Genomic DNA, 15,869 nt, shown 5'->3' on the forward strand with positions numbered 1-15,869 from the left:
GGAATATACTGACATTGAATACGAAGATGTTACTCAGAATTGTATATGTAACTAAGAACATTTTCAATTGATTAATTATAGTGAAATTAAAGAGAAAACTATTTTGAAATTAACTCTATTTTTCTCGCCGTTCAATCGAATCGAAGGATACATACATCTTACCTTAGCAGCTAATTCCTATGGATACGAATTATAAGGAATGATAGCTTTGTTGAGGGTGGTCTGGAAAATACGGAATGTATTATTAAAAGCCACAGAGATTGAAGGACGGTAATGTCAGAAGGTAGCATGATGACAGAAACACCCTATGAATGAAACCAGGGTGGGTTCTTAGATGCGTAAGATTTAAATGCGAGATGCAAACACCGCGAGTTCAATATACCCTTTTACTATACGACTATTTCACATCTATCACAGCTAAGAACTCCACAAGTAAATTAAATGTATCAAATGTGTAACCAAGAGGCTGCTTACTTAGCCATCAATACGTTTCAGAATTTATAGAATATATTCAAATTCGAAGTAATCAAAAAATGAGCGGTCTCGAAATTAATAAATCCAAAACTGTCGAAGAAGGTGATGCTAAAACCATCGATCGTCATATTTACAAGCAGGGCCACTGCATGGAAGATGACGTCTATACGTGCTTGCTTAGACGACATGTACATAGATATCCCGAAGATGGTAGCCACAAGATGTGGGTGCTTCCACAACTAATAATACTCTTCTCAACTGGAGATGTAAGCCAGGTAACTAAAGCAATTGTAAAGGATATGATGCACCCGATTGGGAGTGGCCTGGTCGCCAGCGTTCTTGTGGAAGAATCGATACGTGAGGAGGTGATTCAAAAAATTGGTGCTAACTTAAAACCAATGGATGAACGGCTGCACCAACATCCAAATTACCTGAGATCGCTCAAGCTCATAGACCGCATGAATTGCTCAACCATACACATAGAGGAGTACGAGGACGGGGACACTGAAAAGAGGTATAGCCACATAAAGCCTGGTTCCCCCGTAGTGGTATTGGATTTCCCGCAACACTATTTCGGTGACAAACCGACAGCTGTAATAACTATGAGCACCTTTCGAAACTTCAATGAAGTTGTAAAACTATACAAACGGGAGGGTTTGAGCTTCGATTCGGTTTCTGTGTGGTCACTTAAGTTGGCACAGTGCTTCGAGCTGGTGACTAGGCTGCCGGAGCCCTTACACTGGACCTTTAATAGTATGAATGTGCCGGTTGACTTCCTGATAAAAACTCCTCAATCGAACGGATCAGTTTCCGTAACCCAAAACATGCACTACGAGCTCCATGCCATCAACGGAAAATATAAAACAATTGCTTTTCCAATTTGTCACGACCTTGAAAATTGATATTCTGCGGAATCAATATACCATGTAATACAAATTTATAAATAGAGGAGCCCAAATGACTCGACCGATTTGTAGGAAATGTTTGTTGAGAAACCCACCTAATGGTGGGTATGAGAATAGGTCGCAAAGTATTTTTTAACCTTCCTACCACCATCCACCTTATTTACACTCGATACTCAAAGAGCATAAGTGTATATTAGATTTGTGATGGAAGTGGATGTCTGCGACACCCAGAAGGAGGCGGTGCCGAATCTGGATCAGTTCAGATTATAGCCAGAACTTGCCGCTGCTCACAACGTTTTCCCTCGTTTAATCTGGATTTTAGTGGTTTTGTCTGAACAATATCTAATTCTATCAGGTATGATTTAATCTATTTGTATGACGTGCTTTGTGACTGTGAAGGTTTGCGTTAAATTTGCGTTTTATTCCATTGGGCCGTAAAATAGACACGCACAGAGAAAATGGCAGACAGCACCAAAAAGTGAATTAAGCATTTATATTCGCTTCGTTTCACCGTCTCGGATTCGAGTGCAAGACATCTACTGAATAGTTCGCTCATCCGAAAGTACTGATTGGTGCTATGGAGAAAGAATGTCCCCATGTCAAGCGCTCAAATTCAAATATGGGTCAGATGGTATGTGTACCTACCTGTTGAGACACTACCAGAACTTTTGAATGGTTTGCTCATAAGCACGGATGTAGATTCAAACCAATTCATGCTTCCAAATGATATCCTTCGGAGCAACAGAAATAGCTCACAATACTGATGCAAATGATATTTTCCCTTTCCCATAAAATACAAGGTTGCAACATCCATTGGCGCTTGGTTCTAGGGGTTCTTGATCTGCGCTATCACCAGATCTTTTCCTAGTAAGCATTATGTTTTGCCAGGCTTACCGCACAAATCAGGAAAAAGTGGGAGCCAAGCCCTCTAATTGTCGGGCCGTGCTCCGGATAAACATCTGGCATGAGGCGGGCGGCATTTCAGATTTACGACCCGCATAGAGTTGTACGATCTGTACGATCAGTAAATTAAAATGTGTCTGTTTGCGTTGCATTCGTATTGTTGTTTACTGTTTTTTCTATGTTATTTGATTTTTAAATCTAATTCAACTCTAATCTATTAGCATTTTCTGGGATCCACTTCCTTTTGGCGGTCTGTCTGAGGCAGAAGGGGAGCAGCCGTTGGCACCGGGGAGCCCCTAGGGCACGGTGATGCACTGTGATGGAGGTTGTGCAGTCGAGCGCTAAGATTAAAAAGCTTTACCAGAAACGGCTAGGGCGGAAAAAGATAGGCCACAGGATGGACTCGGGTGAGCTATGTCTGTTATGCGACGGAGCAATAAGTATATACGAAAAGGAAGGCCTTGAGCTGGGCAGGCAGCTTGTGGACCTCTGTCCCCCTCTGTACCCACCGCAGAATCCCGGAAGAAAGAGAACGGGTAACTTTGTACAAATACTTAATGAAAATTTGTACCAAGCAGGATAGAGTGCACCAGCGAAAAAAACGGGAAAAGCAAAACAAACATAAACCATCCGGAAAACTGCACCCAAGCCATTATCCTGCTCAGCTGTGTTGACGACTTTCACAAGGTTGTGCTGGCCTCAAACGTTCCTCCCTTCGATGGTCATCTCCAGTTGCAGCCACACGTCAACACCCATCTAGCGAAAACCAAGAACAAATTACATTAGAATGTCTTTGGACATTGAGACAACAGCTTGCGTGTTTAAAATACATAGGAAAAAGAGAATACATATTCGAATAATTGAACCTTTTTTTTGCTTTTGATTTGATTTAATTTGAATAATTAATAAGAGGAATAAACTTAAGATGAGCGCTGCTCCCCCACCAGTGCGGAAAGGGCATGTTTATAGTGGCAAAAATATACAATTTAGATGAGACTCTTAATTTTCATTCATCAGATCATACCTTGATTCAGCTCGGCCGTACACTAAAAAGATGGGCAGATCCATGGGTGATGCCTTAACTGCAGGTTAAGTTGCCTGCAACTTACAGCGTAAGTACTGGTTATACCCGATACTCAAAATGAGTATTGGGGTATATTAGATTTGCGGTGAAAATGGATGTGTGTTAAGTCCAGAAGGAATAGTTTTCGACCCCATAAAGTGTATATATACTTGATCAGCAGCAATAGCCGAATCGATTGAGCCCTAGTGCTCAAAGACTATAAGAGCTGTTACAAGAATATTTCAAAACTTTACCCCGCCCACTTCCGCCTCCAGAAAGGACGAAAATCTGTGGTATCCACAATTTAAAAAAAAAAACGAGAAAACCAAAAACGCAGAATCGTAGAGAATGACCATATCTTTTAGACTGCAGAATCTGAATTGGATCGTATCATTATTATAGCCGGCTTTGCTTAGAGTAAAACATTAGCGCCTAGGTCTCAGAGACTATAAAATCTATAAAAGCAGCCAAATTTGGCTGTTGTTTGTTTCAAAATTCGCCACACCTTCCGCCCCCGCAAAGGACGAAAATCTGGGGACATCCACAAATCTCAAGACTCTCTCAGACTATTAACGCTACAGTAACCAAATTTGGTATCCGCCCTCCTGTTAGATCTCACTATAAAACGTATATCTCAACATTTCGCCCCACCCCTTCCGCCCCCACAAAGGTCGAAGATCTGTTGCATCCACAATATTGAGGATCCGAGAAAACTAAAAACGGAGAATTATAGATAATGACCACTGGTGGGAGTCCCACCAAAACGACAAGTTTTTGTTTCACGGATGGCCCCTGACCACACATCTAATGATGTAATTGCTTTTATTCAAAGCATAATAAAAGCCGTGGGTTTAAAGGTGGAGAAATTCAACTTTTCTTATGCCAGGGAGATAGACTCTTTTAGGATTAGCACCTCCCCAACTCAATTTGACACCATTTGCTCCGCCAAATTTTGGCCGGAGCATTAGGTGGTGAAGGAATTTAAGGCTAAGAAGAAGAATGGCTCCCCATATCCCTTACAAATCTTTCCAGTGTGCCACCCTCAACCTCAACTTCCCGTCTTGCTTCCACCTTTCCAAAAAACTAACTTCTCTTTTAGTAACCTATCAGAATGTAAGAGGCTTGCGTAGGAAGCTCAGCATTCTTTTCCGAGATAGTGTTGCATTTGCTTCCCACGTTACTGTGTTTACTGAAACCTGGTTAAAGCTGGACATTCTTAGTTCCGAGGTTTTGGCAGGTCGGTACACAACTTTTAGAAAGGACCCTTCGTCTCTACCCTTCTATCAAATTGCTGAATCTGGATCAGATCAGATCATTTTTATAGCCAGAAGGAACAAATCAATTTGCAGTGGCTACGCAGCGCCCGACGTCACGCTCAGACTGATTTTCTGTCTCTCTCGCACGCATTCTTTGTCGTGTCGCTCGGAATATTAGCGGCGTCTGCCGGAGGAGAGCCATAACGTTCCCCATCGTTTTTGATGGTGTATATCTCCATGTTGGATAGCGTGCAGAGGATCTCGATGAGTACCTCTTCGTCCTCGATGCCGTCCATGTCCGCCACCAAGCCCCTGCACCCAAAGACTACAGACTATACTGTGCATTGAACCCAATGACAGTTGCAGGCATCGGAAAGACGGTGAATGCCCTGCGGAAATTCAACGGTGAGGTTGGGGTCATGGTGGCCGCCGAAGAGGAGCCCGCCGAGCCAACGACATCGGCAACAGCAACTACTAGCCACGAGGAGGATTCAGGCAAATCGAATGGGCGGAGGTCCAGTGAGGATGACCAGTACAAAGGCAGCAATTCATCCAGCGGCGGCGAGGACGGACACAGCAGCAGCAAGCGAAAGTCCGAGCATGACGACAGCTCCAAGAGTAAGTCTGAGAGCAGCAGCAGCAGTAACCATCACTCGAAGAGCTTAAAGTCGGACAAAGATTCGGACAAGAAACACAAGAGCAGCCGCAATGTACATAATGTTGAATAGATCGGAACATAACTTGAATAATGCCAGAGCTGACAATGTTATCTTGTTTAGCTGAAATACATGTTATGCTCGCTTCTTGCAAAAGCTTGAGGTTCTTAAGAGAGCACGGGTGTCTGAACTACACACCTATCGACGTGCTCCGCGCAGATGTGTTCGCTGCTATCTCATTATATCCCGCAGTTTACTGGGATTCAAGAGCACGATCACGTCCTTTAATCACCTAGACTGACTAGACTGTAATCACCTAGACTGAAGGGCATGTCATAGAGATATCACAAGGGCGACAAAACGGTAAATGTGTTTGAAGCTATAGCTGCTTACATTGCAATAACATCACCCGTGATCAAATTATAAATACAAATTACATCCTTCTACATCTATTAGGATAGCATGGTAACATTACATTTGAATTCCAGTGAAGAAAAAAGTTTATTTTGGACTGAACCTTTTATGATCATAGAGCTTAGTATCATCCGCACACATGAGTACTCGAGTCTACCTGAATGATTCTTTCTCTGCACTGCAGACATAGCGCAAAAAAAAACGAGGGGGAACGTTGTGAGTTGAGGTGGACACCGCAACTCTACAGTTATACTCGATACTAAGTCAGTATGGCTCTCCTCCGGCAGACGCCGCTAATATTCCGAGCGACACGACAAAGAATGCGTGCGAGAGAGACAGAAAATCAGTCTGAGCTGACGACACGGGCGCTGCGTAGCCACTGCAAATTGATTTGTTCCTTTTGGCTATAAAAATGATCTGATCTGATCCAGATTCAGCAATCAGGTAGATATGGTTATTCTCTATGATTGTGCGTTTTTAGTTTTCTCGAATGTGCAATATTGTGGATGCAACAGATGTTCGTCCTTTGTGGGGGCGGAAGGGGGTGGGGCGAAATTCTGAGATATACGTTTTATAGTGAGATCTAACAGAAGTGCGGATACTTAATTTGGTTACTCTAGCCTTAATAGACTCTGAGATGTGTGGATACCCCAGATTTTCGTCCTTTGCGGGGGCGGAAGGGGGTGTGGCGAAATTGTGAAACAAACTCGTCTCGGTCCGATATATTAGGAGTGTGGATACCAAATTTGGTTTTTCTAGCTTTTATAGTCTCTGACATCTAGGCGCTAATGTTTTACTCTAAGCAAAGCCGGCTATGCTACGTGTGTGTTAGAGAAAGACAGGGCGAGAAAAAATTAAATTGTTTTCTTGATGCTGAAAACTCCTCAATCGAACGGATCAGTTTCCGTAACCCAAAACATGCACTACGAGCTCCATGCCATCAACGGAAAATATAAAACAATTGCTTTTCCAATTTGTCACGACCTTGAAAATTGATATTCTGCGGAATCAATATACCATGTAATACAAATTTATAAATAGAGGAGCCCAAATGACTCGACCGATTTGTAGGAAATGTTTGTTGAGAAACCCACCTAATGGTGGGTATGAGAATAGGTCGCAAAGTATTTTTTAACCTTCCTACCACCATCCACCTTATTTACACTCGATACTCAAAGAGCATAAGTGTATATTAGATTTGTGATGGAAGTGGATGTCTGCGACACCCAGAAGGAGGCGGTGCCGAATCTGGATCAGTTCAGATTATAGCCAGAACTTGCCGCTGCTCACAACGTTTTCCCTCGTTTAATCTGGATTTTAGTGGTTTTGTCTGAACAATATCTAATTCTATCAGGTATGATTTAATCTATTTGTATGACGTGCTTTGTGACTGTGAAGGTTTGCGTTAAATTTGCGTTTTATTCCATTGGGCCGTAAAATAGACACGCACAGAGAAAATGGCAGACAGCACCAAAAAGTGAATTAAGCATTTATATTCGCTTCGTTTCACCGTCTCGGATTCGAGTGCAAGACATCTACTGAATAGTTCGCTCATCCGAAAGTACTGATTGGTGCTATGGAGAAAGAATGTCCCCATGTCAAGCGCTCAAATTCAAATATGGGTCAGATGGTATGTGTACCTACCTGTTGAGACACTACCAGAACTTTTGAATGGTTTTCTCATAAGCACGGATGTAGATTCAAACCAATTCATGCTTCCAAATGATATCCTTCGGAGCAACAGAAATAGCTCACAATACTGATGAAAATGATATTTTCCCTTTCCCATAAAATACAAGGTTGCAACATCCATTGGCGCTTGGTTCTAGGGGTTCTTGATCTGCGCTATCACCAGATCTTTTCCTAGTAAGCATTATGTTTTGCCAGGCTTACCGCACAAATCAGGAAAAAGTGGGAGCCAAGCCCTCTAATTGTCGGGCCGTGCTCCGGATAAACATCTGGCATGAGGCGGGCGGCATTTCAGATTTACGACCCGCATAGAGTTGTACGATCTGTACGATCAGTAAATTAAAATGTGTCTGTTTGCGTTGCATTCGTATTGTTGTTTACTGTTTTTTCTATATTATTTGATTTTTAAGTTTAATTCAACTCTAATCTATTAGCATTTTCTGGGATCCACTTCCTTTTGGCGGTCTGTCTGAGGCAGAAGGGGAGCAGCCGTTGGCACCGGGGAGCCCCTAGGGCACGGTGATGCACTGTGATGGAGGTTGTGCAGTCGAGCGCTAAGATTAAAAAGCTTTACTAGAAACGGCTAGGGTGGAAAAAGATAGGCCACAGGATGGACTCGGGTGAGCTATGTGTGTTATGCGACGGAGCAATAAGTATATACGAAAAGGAAGGACTTGAGCTGAGCTTCGGCCAATGTACAGAGCTGGGCAGGCAGCTGGTGGACCTCTGTCCCCCTCTGTACCCACCGCAGAATCCCGGAAGAAAGAGAATATCCCCAGATTAGCATCCTTTGCGGGGGCGGAAGGGGGTGTGGCGAAATTTTGAAACAAACTCGTCTCGGTCCGATATATTAGGAGTGTGGATACCAAATTTGGTTGCTCTAGCTTTTATAGTCTCTGAGATCTAGGCGCTAATGTTTTACTCTAAGCAAAGCCGGCTATGCTACGTGTGTGTTAGAGAGAGACAGGGCGAGAAAAAATGAAATTTTTTTCTTGATGCTGACTATAATAATAATACGATCCCATTCTGTAGTCTAAAAGATATGGTCATTCTCTACGATTCTGCGGATTTGGTTTTATCGTATCTTTAAAAATGTGGATGGCACAGATTTTCGTCCTTTGTGGGGGCGGAAGTGGGCGGGGCGAAGTTTTGAAATATTTTTGTAGCAGTGACATATCACAGAAGTCTGGATCCAAAACATCGTTGCTCTTATAGTCTTTGAGCACTAGGCGCTGAAGGGGACGGACAGACGGACGGACGGACAGACGTACGGACGGACAGACGGACAGACAGACATGGCTCAATCAACTCGGCTATTGATGCTGATCAAGAATATATATACTTTATAGGGTCGGAAACGATTCCTTCTGGACGTTACACACATCTTCACCAAAAATCGAATATACCCCAATACTCATTTTGAGTATCGGGTATAAAAGTAGAGAGAGAGGCTATGAGAAATTGTTCGAAAATCGATGTAGTATATGTTTTCAACTGAAATGACTCTGATTGTTTCGTTTATCTTAGTTATATCGACATTTGGCCAAGCAAGCTATGATCACTACCGTCTTCCTCAAACTTTGCAACCACGGCACTACAACTTGCGTGTTTTAACACACTTGGAAGACGAAACTGGGCTATCTTTTTCCGGTGAAGTGGAAATAGAGCTGCGTGCATTGCAGCCCACCAACAACATAACTTTGCATGCTGGCCCGCGTCTGCAAATTACCTCAGATCAAACGAACTTGTATTACTTAGATGAGAGCGGCAATAGGACAAAGATAGGCGTAAGAGCTGTGGAACGCAACTCGAAATATGATTATTATATACTAATGCTGTGTAAAGTACTGGAGCCGCGCCAAAATTATGTGCTGTATATACAGTTCTTCGCCCCGTTCGTGGGAGGAATGTCTGGCTATTATGTCAGCTCGTACAAAGATCAAAAACGTAATGAAACAAGGTGAGGATTAGCTATTGAAACACCAATCTGCAGGTCCTCCACCATCGTTTATATGTAGGTATTTGTCTGTGACACAGTTCGAACCCGCTTATGCGCGTACCGCCTTTCCCTGTTTCGATGAGCCGGCGTTCAAGGCTACGTTCAACATTACTCTCGGTCATCACAGGAAATACGTGGCTCTGAGTAATATGCCCGTCACAAAGAAGATTTCCATGTAAGTGGTTCAATAGTTAGGGTGTACCCTGATTCTCAATCAGATTTATGATGACAGATCTGGTCGTAAGAACTGGCTGTGGACGATTTTTGAGCAAACGTTGCCCATGTCGTCCTATTTGGTTTGCTATAGTGTTAACGACTTTGCGGGACTCAAATCGCAAAGTACCTTCAGTGTAGACTTTACCACCTGGGCACCTGCTTCAGCCATTGCGCAATGCAAGTATGCTGCCCACATCGGTCCACGCCTATTGGACTATTACGAACGTATATTTGAAATAGACTATCCTCTTCCCAAAGTAGACCAGCTGGCAGTGCCGGACTTTAGCGCTGGAGCGATGGAAAATTGGGGTCTCATAACGTACCGCGAGGCGGCACTATTTTATGCGCCGGAAGCCTCCTCTGAAGTGGACAAGCAGCGTGTGGCGAACATCATTGCCCATGAGCTAGCCCATCAATGGTTTGGTAATCTTGTAACAATGAAGTGGTGGAATGATCTATGGCTCAATGAGGGATTTGCCACTTATGTAGCCACATTGGGCATGCAAGAGCTGTGCAAAAAGTGGCATGCTTATGCAGAGGAGTCGCTGGAGAATATGATGGTTGTACTTAACTCAGATGCGTACCATACTACACGTGCCATTTCCCAGTCGGTGAGCAGGGCTAGTCAGTTTGCGGAGCAGTTTGACCCTATCACCTATCGCAAGGGTGCAGTCATCATCCGTATGATGCACATGTTTACTGGCGATATGACATTCCGCAAAGGACTCAACTGCTATCTGAAGCGGCACGCATACGGCAACGCAGATCAAAATGATCTGTGGCGGTCACTCTCGGAAGCTGCACATAAATTCGGAAGTATGCCTAGGTATCTGGACGTACAGAGGGTCATGGATACTTGGACGCTGCAAGCTGGCTATCCACTGATCACAGTACATCGTGACTATGTAAGAAACACGATGTCTATCAATCAGAGGAGGTTTCTCATAGACGGCTTAGGCAAAACTATGGAAAAGGACAATTCCATTTCCAAAGGGTGTTGGTTTGTTCCAATAAGCTTTACTTTGGCACGCAGGGCCAATTTTACAGCAACGGAACCACGAGTATGGTTGCAATGCGATAGCCAAGTTAACGACATACCTCTCGAGGCTCGATCGCCGCTGGGTGCTGAAGCGGATCAATGGCTTATCCTTAACGTTCAACTGACGGCGCCTTTTCGAGTCAACTATGACACCGTAAACTGGCGACTCATTATTAAAACATTACATGGGGGTGATTTCCGGCGTATTCATACCATGAACCGTGCCCAGCTAATTAATGATGCTCTGGCTTTATCTTGGAATGGTCATCTGTGCTATAAGATTGCCTTAGACCTGCTTAGATATATCAAACAGGAGCATGCGTATATGCCTTGGCGCGCCGCCTTAGATCATTTGGAAACAATTTACCGGATCATAAAGCAAACTGCCGACTTTACCCTTTTTCAGGTATGAATACTTTAGAATTTGGATTAAGATTGTAGTGTGACTGTAGTACTATAGTATAGAAAGGAAGCTAGTGATCAGAATCAGTTCGAGGCTTTCACAAAAGCATAATTGACTTAAGTAGTCCCATTTTAATTAATTAAATTTGTAATATCAGCCGGACTAATTCCGATGGATTCATATAGCTGTATTTCTTTTTTGTGTAGGCCCGTGAAAACTATACCCTTCGCTTATTCTTTGTTGTATTAATAAGCCTCGAACTAATTCTAAAGTGTTTAATTAGCTAGACGTAGGAAAATTAGGTGAGAGCCTTTAATTTTCAGTAGCCTTAGCCACAGAACTTTATGAATGATTTGCTGAGACCGATTTACGTTTATCTTGGTGGAATGGAAACACAGTCAAAAGGTCACCATGTCGCTCACAAGACATTGATTAATCAATGGGCATGTCGGTTGGCTCTTTCAGATTGCCGTAAACGTGCTGTGCAGTATTACCATCGCTGGTTTATTTCAAACGATCCAGATCTGGTAAATCCCGTACCTCAAAACCTTCGATCGGTGGTTTATTGTGCAGCCCTGCGGCAAGGCGATGAGTACGACTGGAACTTTTTATGGCAACGCTATTGCAACGCAACGGTGGCCAGTGAGCGACGATTGATACTTCAGGCCCTGGGATGCACACGAATAGTATGGGTGATTCGTCGATATCTTGAGATTATTTTCAATGAGAATTCGTCAATACGCAAGCAGGACATTTCTTTAGCTTTTGGAGCCATTACGCGGAGTCACATCGGATTTCCTTTGGCCAAAAATTATTTTATGAATAATTTCACTCTGCTGACGAAGTCGTAAGAGACCACCATAACAGCTTTAACATTTAAATCTATTCAATCGCTTTGCAGTTTAGAGTCGAATTTCCGCGAGCTAGCTGCGTTGCTTCTACAGATAACTCAACACATAAGTAGCCCTCACGATTACAGGGAATTAAAAATGTTCATCGACTGCCACAGAAAACTCGAGAAGCTAGCCACACGCAGTGTAAGGCACGCTGTTGAGCACGCCCAGGTTAACTTACACTGGCGGCAGAAACAACAGTCAGAGTTCACGCGGTGGCTCAAAGCCCGCTACTAACTAGGAAATACGGCTTATGCACTTTTACATCCCATGATTTGTATTAAGATATCCTCTTTAGGCTTCCAGCTCCCAAGCACCGGTTGGTTTGGTTCGAACCAATGCATATTACGAGTAATATTCATTAAATAGCTCCGAAATAGTCATTAACCCCATATCAAAAGATAAACAGATCTTAATTGCAAAAGCTGAAGTCTGAAAGTCTTTAGTTTCTAGTTTTAAAGCAGAGCTTCTAGCTGAAACTGTCCACAGCTTTGTTGCTGTGCACGCACTTCCATACATACATATGTACATATGTCAGAACCGTAACGATCGGATTTATATTTCTCGGAACTAAAATTATTCTTTGTGTATTCTGGTCTGTTTTCCAAGAATTCACTGGGGGGGCAGTGTCACGTTTTATTCTCATTTTTAGCGTACTCATTAGTAGCCATACTATATTCCGGGACGTGACCAGGACGAGGCGCCTTCTAAGTAGACCACATTGTATAGTCGTATATTCATGATGAATTGGCAGTCTTGGACAACTGAGGCCGCAACGGGTGATCGACGACATTGCGTCCGTGAGGGAGTGACTACTAAGCCAACCGCACCTGGGGGCTGCACAGACGAGCAGTTCCTCCTGGCGTTTCTGCGTGAAACAAAATTCAGTCTGCAGTGATCCAAGGAGAAGTTCAATCGCTTATACACGCTGCAGTCCTCCATACCCGAGGTTATCAACGAGTAGCGCATGGCCACAGACTGTGGCCTGTGGTGCTCGACATCCTAAAGATGGGGTGAGTTTCAGTATCGGGTGCAGAGCTGTGGCACGAGAGAGGAGATTCATTGCAGAGTGCTGCTGCTGTCGAGCCAGGGCCATGCGTGACAATCATTCGTGCCGGCTCTTACGACACCAGCAACTACAAGTTCCAGGACATCATGCAGCTGGGCTCCATGATTGGGGAGATCATGAGGATCGAGGACGAGATCGCATACCCAGAGGCCATATTCCAAATAGATAGTCTCGAATACCTACCCATATACCCTATAGCCTGCATTTCAAGGGCTCGCAGAACTTTGGCACAGCCATCGTTCTTCCTTTGGGTCTGTTGGGTCATTCCGTAAAGTGAAAGTCGGCTGAATCTTAACCGATTGGAAGGAATTAATCAACAGCAATGGCGTTTATGTGCATAAATAATAAATTAATTTAAGCATAAAATATTGTTCAAATTCACTCATGTATCCGAACAACTGATCTCTAAAGAAATCATATAAAGTAGACAAGTTATGACTGTTCGGGTGTAAACAGAGATCTGAAATCCATTAAAAAATACTACAGCAAAACACAAGTTGAGAATACACTTAACCAACGTAGTCCTAAAATAACACTAATGTAAGCATGCACTCAAATAGACATCCGCAGTAAAATGTATCCCTTGCGTAGTCTAACGATAATTATAGAAATACAAATTGTACCTTCTACTTCATTGTCAAATCACATATAAGGCTCTGATTTTAAGAATAAAATTTAGTTTGAACTACAACTCAACTAGTTCATGGAAAAATGTGGCAGATCGAATTTTGGGAACTATGGTGCTTCGATTCGGCTGCAGCCGAATCTATTAATTTAAGTTTGAATGAGAATTTCTTAACGCTTTTTTCGAATTCCAAAAATGTATAATTTCCAACTGTGAGGCATTGTACATACAATTTGGCAGCACGTAATTTCTCGATAGTGCTTTCTTTTAACCCAATCATCGTCATTTCGGAATCTAGCCTGTGGTTTCATTCCGATTGAAATTCGGCCAGTTGGAGCTGGAAAATTTTGCGTAAAGCTCTAAAAAAAATTACACAAAATGTGAATAATTTGTAATTTTAATCCAATGGTTCAATGGCAAGGCGGATGAGATTTTGTAAGTACTATGTAATTAATGTATAAAATATGTACACAGTTCTCGGGGATGTCTAGAATTGACTGCGCCTAGCACAGCTCTCGATCGGAATCATCGATGGTCAATCATCAGAGTATATCCGGTATTGGCAAAGTTCCCCTGCAAAAGATAAAAGTAGCTGAATTTATAGGTATGTATATGTACCTACTGCATTGCTGTACGCACCCACCATCTGCGGTATAGCGAGAGGTTCTGATCAAGATCATTTGAATAACTAATTGCCTCCATTATTTTTATAGGCACACAGGCGTAAAGATCTCACGGCTCAAATCTCCGAAGTTTAAATGTTAGAAGTTCGTTATCCTATTTAATCAAACTAAAAAGGATCGGGAATATTGTCCCTATCTGAAGTCCCCCAGTCCCACATATTTAGTTTTCTCACCCGATCTGGGCGATTCAATCCATTTTCACATCAACTGTAGTTTCTATGGCCATAATATAATCCTTACTATACTAAAAATCGGATCTCGCGACGAATTTAGTGTTAATCTAGTTTATATCATCGTCATCATCGTAGTCGTCCATTTCGTCGTCATACTGTCGGGGTCCACGGGTCACAACTTCTATACTTACATGACACACAGCTCTTCTAAAGTGGGAACACTCAAACGAGATTTATCTTTAATTTAATTTGAAATTCGAAGCAATTCGTCCTGTTTCACCTTAAGCCGTCCGTGCCTATACCACCTGATATGCAGCAGTTTATCTGCGTCGGGTATCAATTGCAGCCCCTCAGCAGCAATATCCCTTCAGGGAAAGCTCAATTAGTTCTAGTTCGATCTCTCCATCATTTGACTTCCATATGAACCGTGGATCTGAAAGGTGAATTTTACGTCACGGGCCTAAAATATCTTCAAATCCCCAAGATCCTAAGAAGATTTAACAGTAAGAAAATGTTTCTGCATGGCTTTCAATGAAACAATCAACTTTTTCAAAATCTTTTTCAGAAAAAAGGTTCATATTTTAATCAATTTCAGTTAACAATAAATTTAACTGGTAAAGTCCTTTTTAGCATATTCTGATTAATTTTCAGGGCAAATTGGTTTGGGCACTAGCGCCAATCTTTAATGGTTTTGCCAGAGTCATATGTCTTCTGCTGAATTGTTCCTTCACCGACTCTGGCGTGACAGTACTTGCTATCTCCAGATATTGCACTGCTCGAATCTGGCCATTTTCTAGCACTGGCACGAGTCCTACACGAAGTCCCGGCACGACTTGTCCGTTACTTTGAAATTGTCCCTGAAATAATCCCGTCAGAACAATCAGCACAAATAAACGCAGCTCCATTGTTCAACTGGTTCGGATGAGTATGAGCACAGACCTCTGGAAAAAGCTTTATATTTTGTACTCCTCGCGGTGGGTTACAACTCTTGGTCTTCCTCCCAACCAGGGTGATTGTTCTGTTTCAGCGGTCATGATCCGCAAAGGTTGAATACCTCGACTGGAATAATTTAGCACTCTTCCCCAGCTCCATAACCAGTCGACACTTTTTGAAATGCTCATTTATTCATTCACACGAGATTTGACTCCTAAAGTCCCTTGCAGACTGCATTATAATTATTTACATCTAAAGGGAACATTTTCCACCAAGCTGTAATTAAATTCGTTTCTTCAATCTACGTCAGATTCGATAAAACCCATATGACCATGTCATTCCGTCTTTAATATTGCATACATATAAATACATACATATGTACATGTATATCTGATCCAATTGATATATTTTAAACTTGTTATGCTAATTAATTGATGTGTTAATTACAGGTAACAACAGAAATATTTGGATATCCA

General features: G+C 42.6%; 3 protein-coding genes and 1 long non-coding RNA gene across 14 annotated transcripts; 3 read left to right on the forward strand and 1 right to left on the reverse strand.

Moving 5' to 3' along the window:
- Positions 1-139: 139 nt before the first annotated feature.
- Positions 140-6,731, forward strand: LOC6902765 (uncharacterized). 2 transcript variants are annotated; one of them, XM_033380312.1, is made up of 2 exons: positions 140-1,281; positions 6,573-6,731. In XM_033380312.1, exons 1-2 carry the CDS (start codon positions 534-536, stop codon positions 6,665-6,667), a joined length of 843 nt encoding a protein of 280 aa, XP_033236203.1. In that variant the 5' UTR covers positions 140-533; the 3' UTR covers positions 6,668-6,731. The 2 variants fall into 2 exon arrangements, with proteins under 2 accessions (XP_033236203.1, XP_002133277.1); XM_002133241.3 differs by lacking the exon at positions 6,573-6,731 and having other exon boundaries at positions 140-1,455.
- LOC6902764 (aminopeptidase Ey-like) lies at positions 899-12,334 on the forward strand. Of its 9 annotated transcripts, XM_015181404.2 has the most exons (7): positions 6,877-7,025; positions 8,888-9,320; positions 9,379-9,534; positions 9,592-9,752; positions 9,837-11,020; positions 11,350-11,864; positions 11,919-12,334. In XM_015181404.2, the coding sequence occupies exons 2-7, from the start codon at positions 9,193-9,195 to the stop codon at positions 12,145-12,147; spliced, it is 2,373 nt and encodes a 790-aa protein (XP_015036890.2). In that variant the 5' UTR covers positions 6,877-7,025; positions 8,888-9,192; the 3' UTR covers positions 12,148-12,334. The 9 variants fall into 9 exon arrangements, with proteins under 9 accessions (XP_033236197.1, XP_015036890.2, XP_033236196.1 ...); XM_033380306.1 differs by lacking the exon at positions 6,877-7,025 and adding an exon at positions 899-988 and having other exon boundaries at positions 9,592-11,020; XM_033380305.1 differs by having other exon boundaries at positions 9,592-11,020.
- Positions 12,335-13,883: 1,549 nt separating this feature from the next.
- Positions 13,884-14,543, forward strand: LOC26534296 (uncharacterized). Of its 2 annotated transcripts, none has more exons than XR_001451466.2 (3): positions 13,884-14,039; positions 14,096-14,208; positions 14,318-14,543. It is a non-coding gene; the product is annotated as an uncharacterized lncRNA (long non-coding RNA). The 2 variants fall into 2 exon arrangements; XR_001451464.2 differs by having other exon boundaries at positions 14,117-14,208.
- Positions 14,544-15,000: 457 nt separating this feature from the next.
- On the reverse strand, positions 15,001-15,391 carry LOC26533253 (uncharacterized). The gene has a single exon (XM_033380316.1). The coding sequence runs from the start codon at positions 15,363-15,365 to the stop codon at positions 15,108-15,110; it is 258 nt and encodes an 85-aa protein (XP_033236207.1). The 5' UTR covers positions 15,366-15,391; the 3' UTR covers positions 15,001-15,107.
- Positions 15,392-15,869: the final 478 nt, after the last annotated feature.

Source organism: Drosophila pseudoobscura, chromosome 4 (genome assembly GCF_009870125.1).
Source record: "Drosophila pseudoobscura strain MV-25-SWS-2005 chromosome 4, UCI_Dpse_MV25, whole genome shotgun sequence".
In the NCBI taxonomy this organism is placed as follows: Eukaryota; Metazoa; Arthropoda; class Insecta; order Diptera; family Drosophilidae; genus Drosophila; species Drosophila pseudoobscura.